Genomic DNA, 16,612 nt, shown 5'->3' on the forward strand with positions numbered 1-16,612 from the left:
GCTTTCTTTAAAACTTACTATGTGTCACACACTCCCACTCCTGCTAGTCCTCCTCATTTCTTATTGTGAGATGGTTCTAAACTTTATTTCCAGTCATGCTCTCTTCCTGTTTTCTCCATAGTCACTGACTTAAGATTTCTCACTTTCCCATTCCCTGTGCCTTTCATCCAGCTGATTACTTAGGGCTCACTGTCACTTAACTGTTAGGAGTATCTTTCTGACTTTTCCTTCCAAAATTACTTGAGACTTCATACTGACTGGGGACTCTCTGCCTGGCTGACTGATTTTTGAAATTGCCTTATTTCTGTACTTCACAGGATGAGGTTTGAGTTTGATCATGTCTTCATTTAGGATGCACTATCATCATCAGTATGAGTTAAGGATTCTCTATAATTTTTTTTTCTATTTATTCCTTTTTTCTTCTTTCCCCCATACTCATCTCACTTCCCATCACAAGCAATTGTTTCATATGATAGAAAGATATTTTTCAGTTCATACATGGTCTTTTAAAGTTTAAAATGACTTGGGGTATGTATTACTAATTTATATAAATGTTATTGTGCTGTATATCTTGATCTTTGCCTTTTTTTTTACTTCTGCACATAGTGAATTGAGTTCATAAAGTTTATTCTCTAAATAAACTGAATTCTATCCCACAGTGTTTCCTATCACCCCTGTCACCAAGTCTACTAAGTCATTGATTCACCTTCATCACTCTTTTTATTGTGTTCAGCTTGGATGAACCATATCAGCCTCTCATCTTGCCTTTGCTAGCTGTTCTTTGAGCTAAAATCATTCTCCTTTGAGAAGGAGACTTTGGGTTTCAAACCTCAAAAACTTTCTATGTTGAGAGGGAAGGTGATGCTACAAATGACGTGTTGTTGTATTTTATTCTAGAAGAATTGTGGCAGATTGGTGACCAGATAGAGAGCTATCATCAGAGAGAAAACAGATCTTTAAGAAATGTGGCTTTCATCAAGAAAGTATTGACTATACAGAGGGATTATGCATATAAGGGCATAAGGAAAATAATTCATGTGAGTCAAAACATTCCTTCCCCAAAGAGACCTCATCATCAATGTGACTTATTTGGAAGTGCTTTAAGCTATAATTTAGATTTATGCAATCATAATAGAAACAGTGAATCAAAGAACATTAATAAGATTACTGAATATAGTAAAATTTCCCCCTATACTAAACAAGAGTGTACTCCAAGAGGAGAGAAATTACAGGACCATAATCAATGTGGAAAAATTCTCAGCTATAAACAAGCACCCTCTCAACATCAGAAAATTCATACTGGGGTGAAATCTTATGAATGTCCTGAATTTGGAAATACCTTCACTCAGAAGTCACAACTCAAGGTACATTTGAAACTTCATACAGGAGAAAAACTCTATGTATGTATTGACTGTGGGAAGGCTTTTGTACAGAAGCCAGAATTCATCACACATCAGAGAACTCATACTCGAGAGAAGCCCTATAAGTGCAGTGAATGTGGGAAAGCCTTTTTCCAAGTATCTTCTCTTTTCAGGCATCAGAGAATTCATACTGGAGAAAAACTCTATGAATGCAGTGAATGTGGGAAAGGCTTCTCTTATAACTCAGATCTTAGTATACATCAGAAAATTCATACTGGAGAGAGACACCATGAGTGCAGTGACTGTGGGAAAGCATTCACACAGAAGTCCACGCTCAAGATGCATCAGAAAATTCATACAGGTGAGAGATCCTATATATGTATTGAATGTGGACAGGCTTTCATCCAGAAGACCCACTTGATTGCACACCGAAGAATTCACACTGGAGAAAAACCATATAAATGCAGTAACTGTGGGAAGTCCTTCATTTCCAAGTCACAGCTGCAGGTACATCAACGAACTCACACAAGGATGAAACTGTCTATGTGCAGTGAATATGGAAAGGTTTTCAACAATAATTCCAACCTCAATACACATAAGAAGGTTCAAATTAGAGAGAAATCTTCCATATGTACTGAATGTGGTAAGGCATTTACCTACAGGTCAGAGTTGATTATACATCAGAGAATTCACACCGGAGAAAAACCTTATGAATGTAGTGATTGTGGAAAAGCCTTCACTCAGAAGTCTGCACTCACAGTGCATCAGAGAATTCATACAGGAGAAAAATCATATATATGCATGAAATGTGGTCTAGCCTTCATCCAGAAGGCACACTTGATAGCGCATCAAATAATTCATACAGGAGAGAAACCTTATAAATGTGGTCACTGTGGGAAATCCTTTACTTCCAAGTCACAACTCCATGTGCATAAACGAATTCACACAGGAGAGAAACCCTATACGTGCACTAAATGTGGGAAGGCATTCACTAACAGATCAAATCTCATTACGCATCAGAAAACTCATACAGGAGAGAAATCCTATATATGTCCTAAATGTGGCAAGGCCTTCACTCAAAGATCAGACTTGATTACACATCAGAGAATTCATACTGGGGAGAAACCTTATGAATGCAGTACATGTGGAAAAGCCTTTACCCAGAAGTCACACCTCAATATACACCAGAAAATTCACACTGGAGAGAGGCAGTATGAGTGCCATGAATGTGGGAAAGCCTTCAACCAGAAGTCAATACTCATTGTGCATCAGAAAATTCATACAGGAGAGAAACCCTACGTGTGTACTGAGTGTGGGAGAGCTTTCATCCGGAAGTCAAACTTTATTACTCATCAGAGAATTCATACTGGGGAGAAACCTTATGAATGCAGTGATTGTGGGAAATCCTTCACCTCCAAATCTCAGCTCCTGGTGCATCAACCAATTCACACAGGAGAAAAACCATATGTGTGTGCTGTATGTGGGAAAGCCTTTAGTGGCAGGTCAAATCTCAGTAAACACCAGAAAACTCATACTGGAGAGAAGCCCTACATTTGTTCTGAATGTGGAAAGACCTTCAGACAAAAGTCAGAACTGATTATACACCATAGGATTCATACTGGAGAGAAACCTTATGAATGCAGTGATTGTGGTAAATCATTTACTAAGAAATCACAGCTCCAAGTGCATCAGCGAATTCATACAGGAGAGAAGCCTTATGTGTGCACAGAGTGTGGAAAGGCCTTCACTGACAGGTCAAATTTGAATAAACACCAGACAACACACACTGGAGATAAACCCTATAAGTGTGTCATCTGTGGGAAAGGCTTCGTTCAGAAGTCAGTGCTCAATGTGCATCAGAGTATTCACACTTGAGATAAACAGTCTGAGAGAAACCTCAGTGAGATCAGGTCTGATTTTATATTATGAAATTTGTGCCACAGAAAATATGCATATTATCTTAAGTAGAAATGCTCCATCAGAATGTCACATATTAGTATACAGAAGAGGACTTCTGAAAGGGCCCTGAAAGAGAGGGCCCCTTTCCACATTGTCACCAGCGTCAGTAAACCCTGAGGCATTTATACTGAAAAGGAACTTTGTCAACTTGGTACATCAGTAGAATTTTTCTCATGAAAACTGTAATGGAACACTATTACCAAATTCTGCACTGGAAACATTATGTGAAGTCATGTTAATGATAACCCTGTTTACTGTGGAATAGGTAACATGCCAGTAAGTTGAATGGTAGAACAACATAATATATATGATAATGATAAGCCCTGAGTTCTGTGAAGTGTTTGTTGCAGAACACATTGTCTAACAGAATTTTGGGTGACATTCTTCTGCTGAATCTAACATGGTCTTGTCTATCCAATTCCCTATTGCGTATTTTTATCAAGAAAGGCATGCCACAATGAAAAATTTTTGTATACAGTTGACTGCCCCGTTATCCTCTAGCACCCCTCGTTAGCTGTCAGTAGATGTCTTCAACTCCCATACAGCACATTGTCTTCTGACTGCTATAACTGCATTATGACTGCCCATTCATGCTAAACACCATGTCTGCTGACTACCCTTATCTCCCAGACTTACTGACCCTTAATTACCCTGCAGCATAATGTCCTGTGAATTCCCATTACCTTCAGGAAAGCTTCTGACATAAGAATGCTCAGGTCATCTCAGTCAACTCTTCACCTCAGTCTCCCGTTTGCTGTCATAGTTCTTCCAGCTCATTTTTCTTCCTTAATGATTTGCCCTTTATAATGACAGTAACGAACCACTAACTCATAAAAACAAACCTCAACATTACCTTCACTGTCTTCTTTCTATCCATCTTCATTCCATACACTCCACAAGGACCTTTTCCCCCATGTCCCTCAAACACATCAAATTAGGTCCTGCCTCAGGGCCTTTGCATTTACAGTACCCTCTTCAAAGAGCACAGTTCCTCATTATATCTGTGTGCTTTACTCCTTCATGTCTTTCATCCAGCAGCATCTCTTTGCAGAGGCCGTCCCTTCCCTTCCCTGCCTGTCTGACTTAAAATTCCATCCCTCTCCTCTTCCTCTTTTATCATTCTCCATAACACTTATTACCACAGTACCCTGTATTTTTCACTTGTTTGTCTATGGTTCCCATTCTAGAATGTTTTTTTCACATTTTGTTCACCATAGTGAACTTAGACCCATGCCTAACATCCAGCAGTCCTTCCATGAATGCACATTATGGAGTGTTGACCCTGCTCTTCTCATGATTTCCCTTTGATGCTTTCTATGTGTGTGCTGTGCTCAGTCACTCAGTCATGTCCAAGTCTTTGTGACCCCATGGACTGTAGCCCACCAGGTTCCTCTGCCCATGAGATTTTTTTCCCGGCAAGGATACTGGAAGGGGTTGCCATTTCCTTCTCCAGGGCATCTTCCCTACCCAGAGATCAAACTCCCATCTCCTGTGTGTCCTGCATTAGCAGGCAGATTCTTTGCCACTGAGCCACCTGGGAAGCCCAGTGCTTTCTGTATTGCAGCATAAGATGCTCTGATAGGGAGAACCAACTTACCTAATACACAGCAGGTTTTTTCAACCTCAGTCCTTCCTTCCAGTCCCAAAAGTTGTAACATCATTGTAAACCTTTTGGTCTGATGCCAACCCGTATAAGCAAAAGAGAACTGAGGCACAGGAAATCAGTCCCACATAGATACTTGATGTTTCAAGATTCCCTTCAGTGATTCCAAAATACCTCAGTCAGCTCCAAAGTGATCACAAAAGAGCATGCTCATTCTGTCCAACCATTCACAACCCTGCCCTACCCCAGTTGCAACTTGACAGGGCCTTGCCTACCTCATAAGCTGATGTACAGACCTGCTTATCATGCCCTGACAGGTCTGCCCAAAGCTGCTAATATGGAGAGACCAAAAGCAGAGAGAGGGGTTGCCTTTCCTTGGAAGTCAGGTGGGCAGCCTAAGACTGGGGCAGCAGTGGCCTCACAAATGCATGCAGAGGATCTGATTGAATGATCAGCTGTTGGGTGGCCAAACTGGAACCAGCAGAATGGTTCCTCCAGGTCAGTCCATTGACAACACTGAGAGTGGGCAATAGCTGGTACAGAATTGTTCTCACCTTTGTGAATAGCAGCATGGAGATTGAGAATGGGGACAGAACCTGGTTGAGGGAGCAGGACTAAGGATTCTCATATAATCTCCAATAATCAAATTGGGCAGTGATTAGTGGCATATCCCATGACCTTAGTGATGATGTCTTATCCATCATTAGATCTTCTTTATCTCACTGCTTCACGGTAACTGATGAACCCATTATCTTAGAACAATATCTGGTGACCCACTGCCCCCTTTTACTGCATCTAGTATTGCTTCTGGGGCTTCACTAAATGTTTTGTGACCCAGCATTATCCCCCAACTGGGGACTGTTTGCTAACTCCTCAGGAGAGTGTCTGGAAATCTCGCCATTATCCCCTTCTTAATCCACAATGTCTGGACACCATTATCCTCCTTTTACCTTATTCCATCACTGTGTCACCTCTTAACTAATTCCAGGAAATAATGTCTGTAGAGCTTCTTCATTACATCTTCCAGTTAACCTCCAGCATAATGTATATTACTTTGCCCCATTTGTGGAACAGTCTGGTAACCTCCATACTCCTGATTTATTCCCATTTTCACCTAAATCATGACTGATGACCTCTTACAACAATTCTCAGAGTAGGAAACCATAGTATACCCTACCAAATCCAACTTTTAATATTATCTCCTGATTCTTTCATGACACCTCTATCCAGATGGCTTTTGTTTCCCTCCATTAATTGTCCCCCATAGTGATGGTGACAGTCTTCCATTACCTCACACAGCAGTGTTTGTAACCATCCCCAACACAGTATGTGGTGATGCCCCCATTACTCTCTGAACGTTGGTGTGTTCTGTTCATCTGCTTCCCTATCCCCAGGTAAGGGCAATGACTGATAAGACATCATAGACTTCACATTATCCATCTCTGTAGGACCCCCATTAACAACCCATACAAAGTCTTTTGATGACCATTACCCACTAATACAGTATCTGTGACTCTTCCATTAAATCCTGGTAATACCTATTTCCCTATTTGCCCCCAATAACATAGTGTCCACTGGTTCCCTGTTGCTCACATTGCTTCTTCAGGCCACTTAGTGTGGCTCCTGCAAGTCCCCCAGCATTGCTTGTCCAAGTCCCTACTGTTTGCATGGACAGGAACCCTGTGGGGATGAAGAAGGGATGAGGAGAGGGTACTAGCCTCATACACACTGTCCAGGGAATTGTTTGCCTGGAGTAGACTGGGGAGGATCTGGGGAACCCAGGAGATCACATACTGAGATACCGACTTACTACATGAGGAGTGATGCAAGCAAAATAGCTAAAGCTGTCAACATGGATTAAAATCCTGGTGCCAACCCTGATGCCCAGTAACCTCCCCTGAGCCTTGATTGCTTCACCTGTAAAATAGATTTATGGAAGATGAAGGGATTTAATATGGTTCACATGAGGGGAGCAGAGCTAGTGGAGACCAATGAGAGTGTCCCCATTGTTAATAATATTACCAGTTATAAATGGACACAAGACCAACCTCTGAATGGCTGTACCCAAACCTCACAGAGGGAAATGTATGTTATTTTATAAATTACTTTCAACTATTTCTCTTTTATATTTACTGTAACGTAGTATCATAGTGCTGCTGTGCTGTGCTTAGTTGCTCAGTCCTGTCTGGCTCTTTGTGATCCCATGGACTATAACCCAGCAGGCTCCTCTGTCCATGGGGATTCACCAGGCAAGAATACTGGACTGGGTTGCCATGCCCCCCTCCAGGAGATCTTCCTAACCCAGGGACTAAACCCAGGTCTCCCACATTGCAGCCAGATTCTTTACTGTCTGAGGCACCAGGGAAGCTCAAGAATACTAGAGAGGGTAGCCTATCCCTTCTCCAGAGGACTTTCCCAGCCCAGGAATCAAACTGGGGTCTCCTAAAATGCAGGTGGATTCTTTACCAGCTGAGCTACTAGGGAAGCCCAATGTTATAGTACTGAGATATTTTTTAAAGTTAGATTTACTGAGGTATCATTTACACACAGTAATAGTCATCCTTAAAAGTGTACAGTTCTGAGAGTTTTGAAAAATGCAGCAGGCAATCAAGAAGTCAACACTACAATCAAGAAAACTGTTTCTTCACTACCCTAAATTCCTCCCTATCCCTTTAAAAAATTATGAGTATTTCTTTCTCAAATGTTCTTTTTTTAAGTGGAGTGTAATTGCTTTTACAATGTTGTGTTAGTTTCTGCTGTACAACAACCTGCATCAGCTGTATGTATACATACAGCCCCTCCCTCTCATCACTTCATCTCACCCCTCTAGATCGTCACAGAGCACCAGGCTGAACTCCCTGTGCAGTACAGCAGGTTCCCACTAGCTATTTTACACATGGTACAAAGGTCCTATCCCTTTTTGATCAATCTATCTACTCCCAACCCCTCGATATTGCTTATCTGTTTCCTGTTTCTATAGTTCTGCCTTTTTCACATGTCATGAATGTGTGTGTATCCATATAAATATGTAAGTATGTATCTCCTTTTGAGTTTGACTTCTTTCATTTAATGTATCTGGGATTCATCCATATGGTTGTATGAGATACAAATGGAAGTATGATGATGAAAAGACACTGGACATAATCAGTCATCAGGAAAATGCAAATAAAAACCATAATGACATACCATTATGTGCTTATTAGAATAGCAGTGAATAAATAACATAGTACAAAAGCTGGCAAGAATGTAGAGCAATAGACTTTCATGTATTGCTGTGGGAATAATACAGAGTAGTATATCCACTATGGACAAAAGTTTTACAAGTTCTTATATAGGTAACTATATACTTATAAGCAATCGCACATCTGGGTTTTTACCATAGAGAAATGAGAAATTATGTATGTACTTGAATGTTCATAGGAACTGCATTCATAATCACCAAAAGATTGGAAACAACCTAAATGTCCAACAATGGGTGAATAACTAAATACAGTATAGTACATCTATACAGTGGAATACTAAGCCATAAAAAAGCTGAGTTAAGACACAAGCTCCAACATGGATGAATCTCAGAAGCATTATGTTTTACTGTATGATAAATTATGTTTGATAAAAGATTATTAGAAATTAGATGATAAATATATATAGATTTTTACATTAGTTATAATTTTATATTGCATAATATACCATATTGAATATATACATAATATACTATAACATTGCATATAATATACTATAACATTGTATATAATATAGTACACTTCAATATCTATTATTGTATATTCCTATTACAATTAAAGTTTTTATTTTATATGATATATAATATGTACTATATGATTATATATTAGAATATGTAAGTTTTTCTATTTTGCATGTCAGTCTTTCACATAGAATTTTGGTTATTTGTATTTTTACAAGTTTACATTTAATGTTTATAGTGTACAGTTATAACTATAATAAAAGGGGGCATGGGTTTTGGAAAACCCTGAAATTGTAGCTGGTCACCATTTTTATTGTCTGTCAGCATGCCCATTCTGGCTGCTCTTAACATCACAGAAGCTCGTTTCTCTTTGGGCCTTTGCCTGGCTGTGATCTCTGAGACTCTGCTTCCCCAGTCTCCATGAAGCTTGCTGTCCTCTCCTTGTTTGGAGAGTTTACACACACACCACTGCGTATGAAGTAACACACTTCTTGGGGCCACTCCCTATTTTGTACTGTATTTGTGCTGCAAGTACCACCCTCTGACCTAATATTAATTGTTTCTTTTTTTGATTTATCATTCTTCCCTCCCCACTGGACCATAACCTTCATGATGTCAGGACTTTGTCTTCCTCCTGCTGTGTCCAAGGGACACAGCATGGCACCAGCACAAAGTAGAGACTCAGTACAAGTTTGTTAAATGGATGGATGAATGATAGCAATAGCACTGAGGTTGACTGAGTCCTCCACACAGAATGAACTAAATTTGTGGGGAGGAAGGAAAGGATAGGAGGGCAGGTTGGATCAAACCTGTGACCTCTCCATTGGCAAATGGATTCTTATCCACTGTGCCACTAGGCAAGTCCCAGAATTACTTTCTGTTTCAATGCAAAATCCTCTTTCAGGATGCCTCACATAGAGCGGGATGAATTCATTCTTGGATCTTGGTCTTTTTATTCCTGTTGTCCAGTGACACCATCTGCAATATGACCATTTTTGTTTCATTCTTAAATATTTCCAATTTTAACTCTTTGCTTTTTCTTATTAGCACTTAATCTTATGGCTTCTACTATTTTTCATTAAGTCCATCCTAGGGAATTCCCTGGTGGTTCAGTGGTTAAGACTCAGTACTTTCACTGCCATGGTCCTAGGTTCAATTCCCAGTCCCTGGTCAGAGAACTAAGATGCTGCGCAAACATACAAAAAATAGAAAAGATTAATCACCAAGTATTCATTACCCAGATCCAACGATTATCAACACTTTCCCAACTTTGTGTTGAGAAAAATGATCAAAAACCTGGAAATAAGGAAACTATACTGTATCATCCTGTGTGCCTTTTCAAAGTCATACTAGAGCATGGTCTAATAAACCCACCCAAAGTCTAACAAATCATTCTTGAGAAAGTTTTCCTAAACCCAGCACTGTTTGCATTTGGGGCCAAATAACTGTTGTACCAGGTTGTTCTCTATGGTTGAAAGCATCCATGGCATCCACTCCTCTCCCTAAACTGTCTCCAAAGATTGCTTTATGTTCCCTGGGGATTAAAACTCTACCAGTTTGAGAACCCCCTGCTCTGGTAGAATGTACCCTTGTTTGGGTCACTTTTTACTACTAATTAGGATGCACACTACATAGATAAAATGTTAACTTGGCACTTGGTACATTTCATATATTTGTTCTATATAAACTGATTCTCTGAAGAAAAGATAACCTTCAAGCTTATGGTTTTATTGCCCTATAGGACATTAGTTTTATATCTATCTAACTTTGCAGTCTTATTCCAAGATTCTTTATTCCACTGACTATATACCTTTGTGTGTGTGTGTGTGTGTGTGTGTTATGCTGTCGTTTCTGACTCTTTGCAACCCCCTGGACTGTAGCCTACCAGGCTCCTCTGTCCATGGAATCTTCTAGGCAAGAATACTGGAGTGGGTTGCCATTTCCTACTCGAGCGGATCTTCCTAACCTAGGGATTGAAACTACTTTGAACCAAATCAAACCTACTTTGCACCAAATCTCCAATCCTGCTAGTTCCCTCATTAATAAATTAAATGAATATCTGTACGAGTTCTAACTTTCTGAAAGTTATACTTTGAGACTTGTATCACCAATTACCACCACCACCAATACCCCTGACTCAAGACAGGACAGGATGGGGTGTGGTCTTCATCCATGCCAGGCTACTCTCAAGATCTATCTTGATCCAGGAAATAGGTCACATTCCACCTAGATCCAGAACAGTCTTCACTTGTGCAAGGGCAAAGGCCTATTTCTGCTCAGGCCAAGGCACAGTTCTTTCTGCTCCAGAGTAGGGAAGAGCTATGCCTCCTCTTATGCCAAACTTGCAGCCTGGTATCCTTTTATTTTTATTTTTTTATTCTTTTGATGTGGACCATTTTTAAAGTCTTTATTGAATTTGTTAGAATATTGTTTCTGTTTTATGTTTTGGTTTTCCAGCCGCAAGGCGTATGGGATCCTAGCTCCCTGGCCAGGGATTGAACCTGCACCCGAGCATTGGAAGGTGAAGTCTTAACCACTAGACTGCCAGGGAAGTCCCCTGGCATCCTTTTAAATGATGACAGTGTAGAAGGTTCAACAAGCTGAGACCTATCAGCCTAGGGAATAAATAAGAACTGATGGTCATTACAGGCTAGGTTAACCTAGAGTCTTTAATCTGCCAAACCACAAATCCTTGGAGATTCCTTTCTCTAATGCCTCTGTCTACAGAGGGCACTATCATAAGCCATAAGTGCTGTGATGGTCTCACCAGGGCCTCATCTTTCTACAAAGTAGGGTAAAGTTCTGTCAGTTCTTTCACATCTCTTTTTTTCCCCTACTAACATGATCTCTCAATACCCTGAACACTCTTTGGCTTCAAAAAATTAAGGTACAATTTATATATAATAAATGCACAAATCATAAGTGTTTACTTTGATGAGTCTTGATGATTATACAGACTCTTGAAACTGCCACCCAAAACAAGATATAGAACATTTTCATCACCCCAAGAAATTCTCTTCAGAGTCAAGTTACTAGAGTCAACTGCTTTCTGATTTATAACTCAGTATATTTATCTTGCCTGTTCTTGAGCTTCACATAAATTGAATCCTACAGTGTATACTCTTTTTTAAACACTCTTTTTACTCATTTTCATGTGTATTCCTTTCCCCCACCAGGCTGCAACATCTTGAGTATCCTTTATTTTATTGGAGACCTCAGTCCTCTCTTTGTTCCCTCAGTGCCTTAGATATGTTGAAGCAAAATTTAACAGTAACAAAAAAATTTAACAATAATGGTAATGATCTTTGTTGCTGTTTAGTCGCTAAGCCATGTCTGACTCTTCTTCGACCCCATGGAGGTAGCCTACAAGGCTCTTCTGTCTACGGGATTTCCCAGGCAAGAATACTGGAGTGGGTTGCCATTTCCTTCTCCAGGGGATCTTCTCGACCCAGGGATTGAACCCAGGTCTCCTGCATTGCAGGTAGACGCTTCAACCTCTGAGCCACCAGGAAAGCCCACTAATAAACGCCCAAATGTGCTGGTTTAAGGAATATAAGAATTGATTTATTGGCTTATATCAGTTATGTGATGAGTAGTCAAAACCTGCATCTCCTGCATTGGCAGGTAGATTCTTTACCACTGAGTCACCTGGGAAACCTGTGATGATCCCTTACCTTTGTATAAAATAGACATACCTGGTTCTGAGTCCTTTTTCTGAGAGATTATGGATTGGCCACCTCATCTCTATACTGCATTTTCTTTAGGATGGTGATGATAACATTGTTCTCATAGTGTTTGTGGACATCCTGAAGTTTGTGGTGGGTGGTTTAGTCGCTAACTAGTGTTTGACTGTTTGCAATGCCATGGACTATAGCCTGCCAGGCTCTTCTGTCCATTGGATTTCCCAGGCAAGAATGCTGGAGTGTGTTTCCATTTCCTTCTCCAGGGAATCTTAAATATTTCTAGCTCTCCCCATTCCAAGCTTATGCTAAGACTGTATTTCTGTTTCTATGGTAAGGTTGTATTTCACGTGGTTGGGTGTGACTACTCAATGAGTAGTGAGAGGAAATGACTTGTGTCATTTCTGAGGCAGAGCATTTAATTCCAAGCATAAGACACTCCAAGACTCTTCCCTTTTGCCTTTATGACTGGTGCTAGAATGAGGGTAGCCCTTGAAGTGAGAAGGCCAATGAGAGGCCAGGCATGTCACAGGCACTCTCTAAATGGTCATTTTTGTTAATTACTATAATTATTTCAGAAGTGTCACATAAACTCACTTGTATTAATTCAAATGAAGCAAGACTTAAACTCTGTTAAATTTTAAATATCTAGCAGAACCTTTAATTTCTCTATTATGCAAGTGAAGAGGAAAGGGCTAAAAATCCCCTCTGACTTGATAAAACAATCACAAGTTTAGGAGCTTGTTTAAGAAATCCAGAGACATCACTTAGAGCATTTTTACCAAAAGTATCCAAATTAACTACTGCTGAATAACAAATTACTCCCAAACTCAGTGGCTAAAAACAAATATTTATGAGGATATGGGAGCTGCTAGCTGGGTGTTTCTGAGTCCCTCATGTAACAGCAGTCTGTTTACTGATGGGTGCTGCAGTCATCCCAAGGCTTAAATAGGGTACAGTATCTGTTTCCAAGGTGACCCACTTGATACAAGATGACATCAGTTCCTCCCTGACTGTTAGCAGGATATCTCAGCTCCTTGCTACATGGGCCTGCTCATAGTCTGTCTCAGTGTCCTCAATGACATGGCAATTGACTTCTCTCAGAGTATATGAGAGAAAGAGCATGAACACCTCCAAGTCAGAAGCTGGGGTGTCATTTACAGCTTACTGTCACTTCTGCTGTATACTATCAACCTCACAGATCTGCCTTGGTACGACATGGAAGGGGGCTACACAGGGTGTGAATACCAGGAGACAGGAATTGTTGGGAGTCATTTTCGTTTTATTTTTACTTCATTTTAAATTATTTTTTGTTTGCTGGGTCTTCATTGCTGCATGCAGGCTATCTCTAGTTGCAGTAAGCAAAAGCTACTCTCTAGTTGTGGTTCGTAGGCTTCTCATATGTTCTTACAGAGCATAGGTCCTAGGGTGCATGAACTTCAGTAGTTGTGGCATGAGGGCTTAGTTGCCCCGAAGCATGTGGAATCTTCCTGGATCGGGGACTGACTGGTGTTCCCTGCTAATGCAGGCAGATTCTTAATCTCTGGACCACCAGGGAAGTCCAGGAGTCATTTTAGAAGTCAGATGTTATACCACTTGTTTTGACCACCAAATAGAATTATGGGTTTATTTTTTAAAAAGCTGTTTTCATAGGACAAAGCAATCATTTCAAGACATGTTCCAAAACAATTCCTGTGATGTGCAGAGCACCGCTTTGACTGGTATTAAAAACAGGACTCTGGTGAATGCTGTCTGTACCATGCCCATATGCTGAGGGCTGGCTTCTTCCTGAACACACCTACAGACTCTGCCTGAGACCTGCTCATAAGGCAGACTGAAAGTGTTACAGCTTAAGGCCCTTACAGTAGCCCTCAACAATGAGGAACCAGAGATGACATAAAACTATCTCATCTTCATCAACCCTTAACCGAGCCCCCATTGCTCAGGGATACTCTACTCATGGATGCATTCTTGTGTGGGTTTTCATCCCTCCTCGGTCTCACCCATCCCCTACCTGTCAAATAAACAAACTGCTTGAAGCACTCACACCCTTGTGTCTTCCGGAGCATGAAAATAGAAGAAACCGTCACTCAAATAGAGTAGGGAGGTCTGAAGGGTGAGATCTCAGGCAGTACCACCCCATGTCAATTACAGGAAGAGATGTAAATTACAGACCCCAACAGAGGAATCAAAAGGAAATAGTTCTCACTCACAGGCCTCAACAAGAAGAGATGTACATTGTACCTCCTGCAAGAAATCGACTACCCCAGCAACTCAGCCAATGAGAAACTGTCATCACTCTGAACTTTCACTTTCCTCCAAGGGACTTTACTTCAAAACCACCGACCCCCGCCCACCATTCCCCTCCTCCAAATACCTTCCTTTTTCTTTACAAAATTAAGTTTCTTTTCCTCGTTTGTTGGACTTGCCTATGAGTTTTGCTGTAGCTTGCTTGTCTGGAATTGCAGTTCCCTGCTATTCCAGAATAAACCCACTTTCTGGTAAAATAACTGGGTGTTTTATTTTCAGTGTGAATAGAGTAAGGCCACCTACGATAAAGACCCGGCTCTTCACGTATTCTTTCAATAACCAGCTAAGAACCTCCTACTTGCCCTTTCTTGCTGCTCCGCCCCCTTAGTAAAGACTCCTCTTCCTTCCGGGGCCTCAGGCTCCCCAAGAGAAACGCTTCTCTCTTTCGCCGTTCATCAACATACAAAGCTGGCCCAGACAAAGTTGTACCTTGCTTTACAGACATTCGTCCTGGGAGATGGCCGCACACACGGCACTTAAGCTGTATAATACGTACGCGGCCATCTTACCCCACTGCCTGCCCTACTGGAGACAACGAAATCTTAATTTCCAGGTCAGGGAGCCGCTATATTGACCTCAGGAGGCTTGGGCTTCTGAGATGCTAAAAGCAGCAGTGACATCTGTGTTTAGGACCCAGGAACACTTGTTTCTTCCCGCCCTAAAATAGCTTAATCGCCTAACAAAGGGCCTAGTCATCCGCCGTACGGTACAGATTCAAACATGGCCGCCCCCCGCAAGACGCTGGCTAGTGGGAGCGGCCATAATACCTGCCGTTAACATTCAGAAACCCAGAATCCTGTTCTCTGGAAAAATGCCAGGTGGCGGCAGCCAGCCTCAAAGATGCTACTGAGTCTGCGCACGGCCACTCGATTTGAGAAGAGCTCATACCGTGGAGAGGCAGCGTGGTACCGCAGACAACTTCAGGTTATGGGCGCGGATGCGGGGAAAATGGGAAAGATCAATGTGAGAAATAGTCAAAATTCAAGACGTGTGTAGGATGGCAATCAGACGACTACGGTGGCCCGACTGGGTCAGTCATGGATACCCGTAAGAGTCAGAGACTGAAGGGACTGAAGGGTTAAGTGATTGGGCGTCTGAGCCTCTTGGGAGAGAGAGTCTGTGGTGGCGGGTTTATGGGAATCAGTGTTAGTGTCTGTGAAGAAGATGGGTTGGGAGTATGTGGGAATCAATAAACTAGGGCTCTTGACTGACAGAATGCGTTGAAGTCAGTTTATAGTGATCTTCAAGTGTCTTGAGGACGAGTGAGTTTCTTCGAAGACGCTGATTTGATCGGCGTTAGGACTCAGTGATCAGCAGCCTGAGGGGTCAGTGACTGGAGGTTCTAAGTTCTGTTTGGGTACCTGAAGCTGGTGATTGTGGAAACTTCGAGGTTCATCCTCACTGAGGGTGGTCAGTGAGGATCGATGTTTGGAGAAACGCTTTAGGCAATCAGTGATGGATTTTCCCTTTAGATCATCGCTGGAGAGGAATCTGAAGATATCAGTGACCTGACTTATGTAGATCAGAGTATGGGGAATAGCGGAATCAGTGGAGGAGGGGGTTAATGATTTGGGACTGTCAGTAATTGGGGGGGGAGGTGGGACAGTGAGAGTCAGTGATTGGTTCCCAGTCATTGGGATATCATTGGAGATCAGTGTGGGTTTGCCATCAGGGATCTGCTTAATTCACTGTTCCCGCAATCAGAGTGGATCAGTGAGTTTGGTAGTCACTGACTAGTGGTCTTTGACAGTCATATTTGGACATTCTGGGGTATCTGTGACCACAAGGGCCACTGAGAATTGTATATTGGAGACACCGGCTATGTCTGTGATTTAAGAGGCTTACTGCCGGTTGATGCTGGGGCTTGTAAAATGCAGGAATTGGGGGTGGGAGAGGCTGCATCTCTGCACAGTGACATTCGCCAACTGATTAGCAGCCAGTTCCATTAAGTTGTGAGGGCTAAAGCCCACCTCAAAGCTATTTTTGAAACCTCCCTCTC

The 16,612-nt window shown here is 41.5% G+C and overlaps 1 protein-coding gene across 8 annotated transcripts in view; it reads left to right on the forward strand.

Moving 5' to 3' along the window:
* Nucleotides 1–16,612, forward strand: part of LOC110123631 (zinc finger protein 585A) — a 60,164-nt gene that overhangs the window by 15,663 nt on the left and 27,889 nt on the right. For 5 of the 8 annotated variants that reach the window (XM_070451749.1, XM_070451753.1, XM_070451754.1 and 2 more), the window contains one exon: nt 898–15,660. In XM_070451749.1, the coding sequence (XP_070307850.1) occupies nt 898–3,236 (2,339 nt within the window). In that variant the 3' untranslated portion in view covers nt 3,237–15,660. The remainder of the gene's footprint in view (nt 1–897; nt 15,661–16,612) is intronic. The other 3 variants (XM_070451750.1, XM_070451751.1, XM_070451752.1) reach the window with 3 other exon arrangements.

The sequence above is a fragment of the Odocoileus virginianus genome, chromosome 20 (genome assembly GCF_023699985.2).
Source record: "Odocoileus virginianus isolate 20LAN1187 ecotype Illinois chromosome 20, Ovbor_1.2, whole genome shotgun sequence".
In the NCBI taxonomy this organism is placed as follows: domain Eukaryota; kingdom Metazoa; phylum Chordata; class Mammalia; order Artiodactyla; family Cervidae; genus Odocoileus; species Odocoileus virginianus.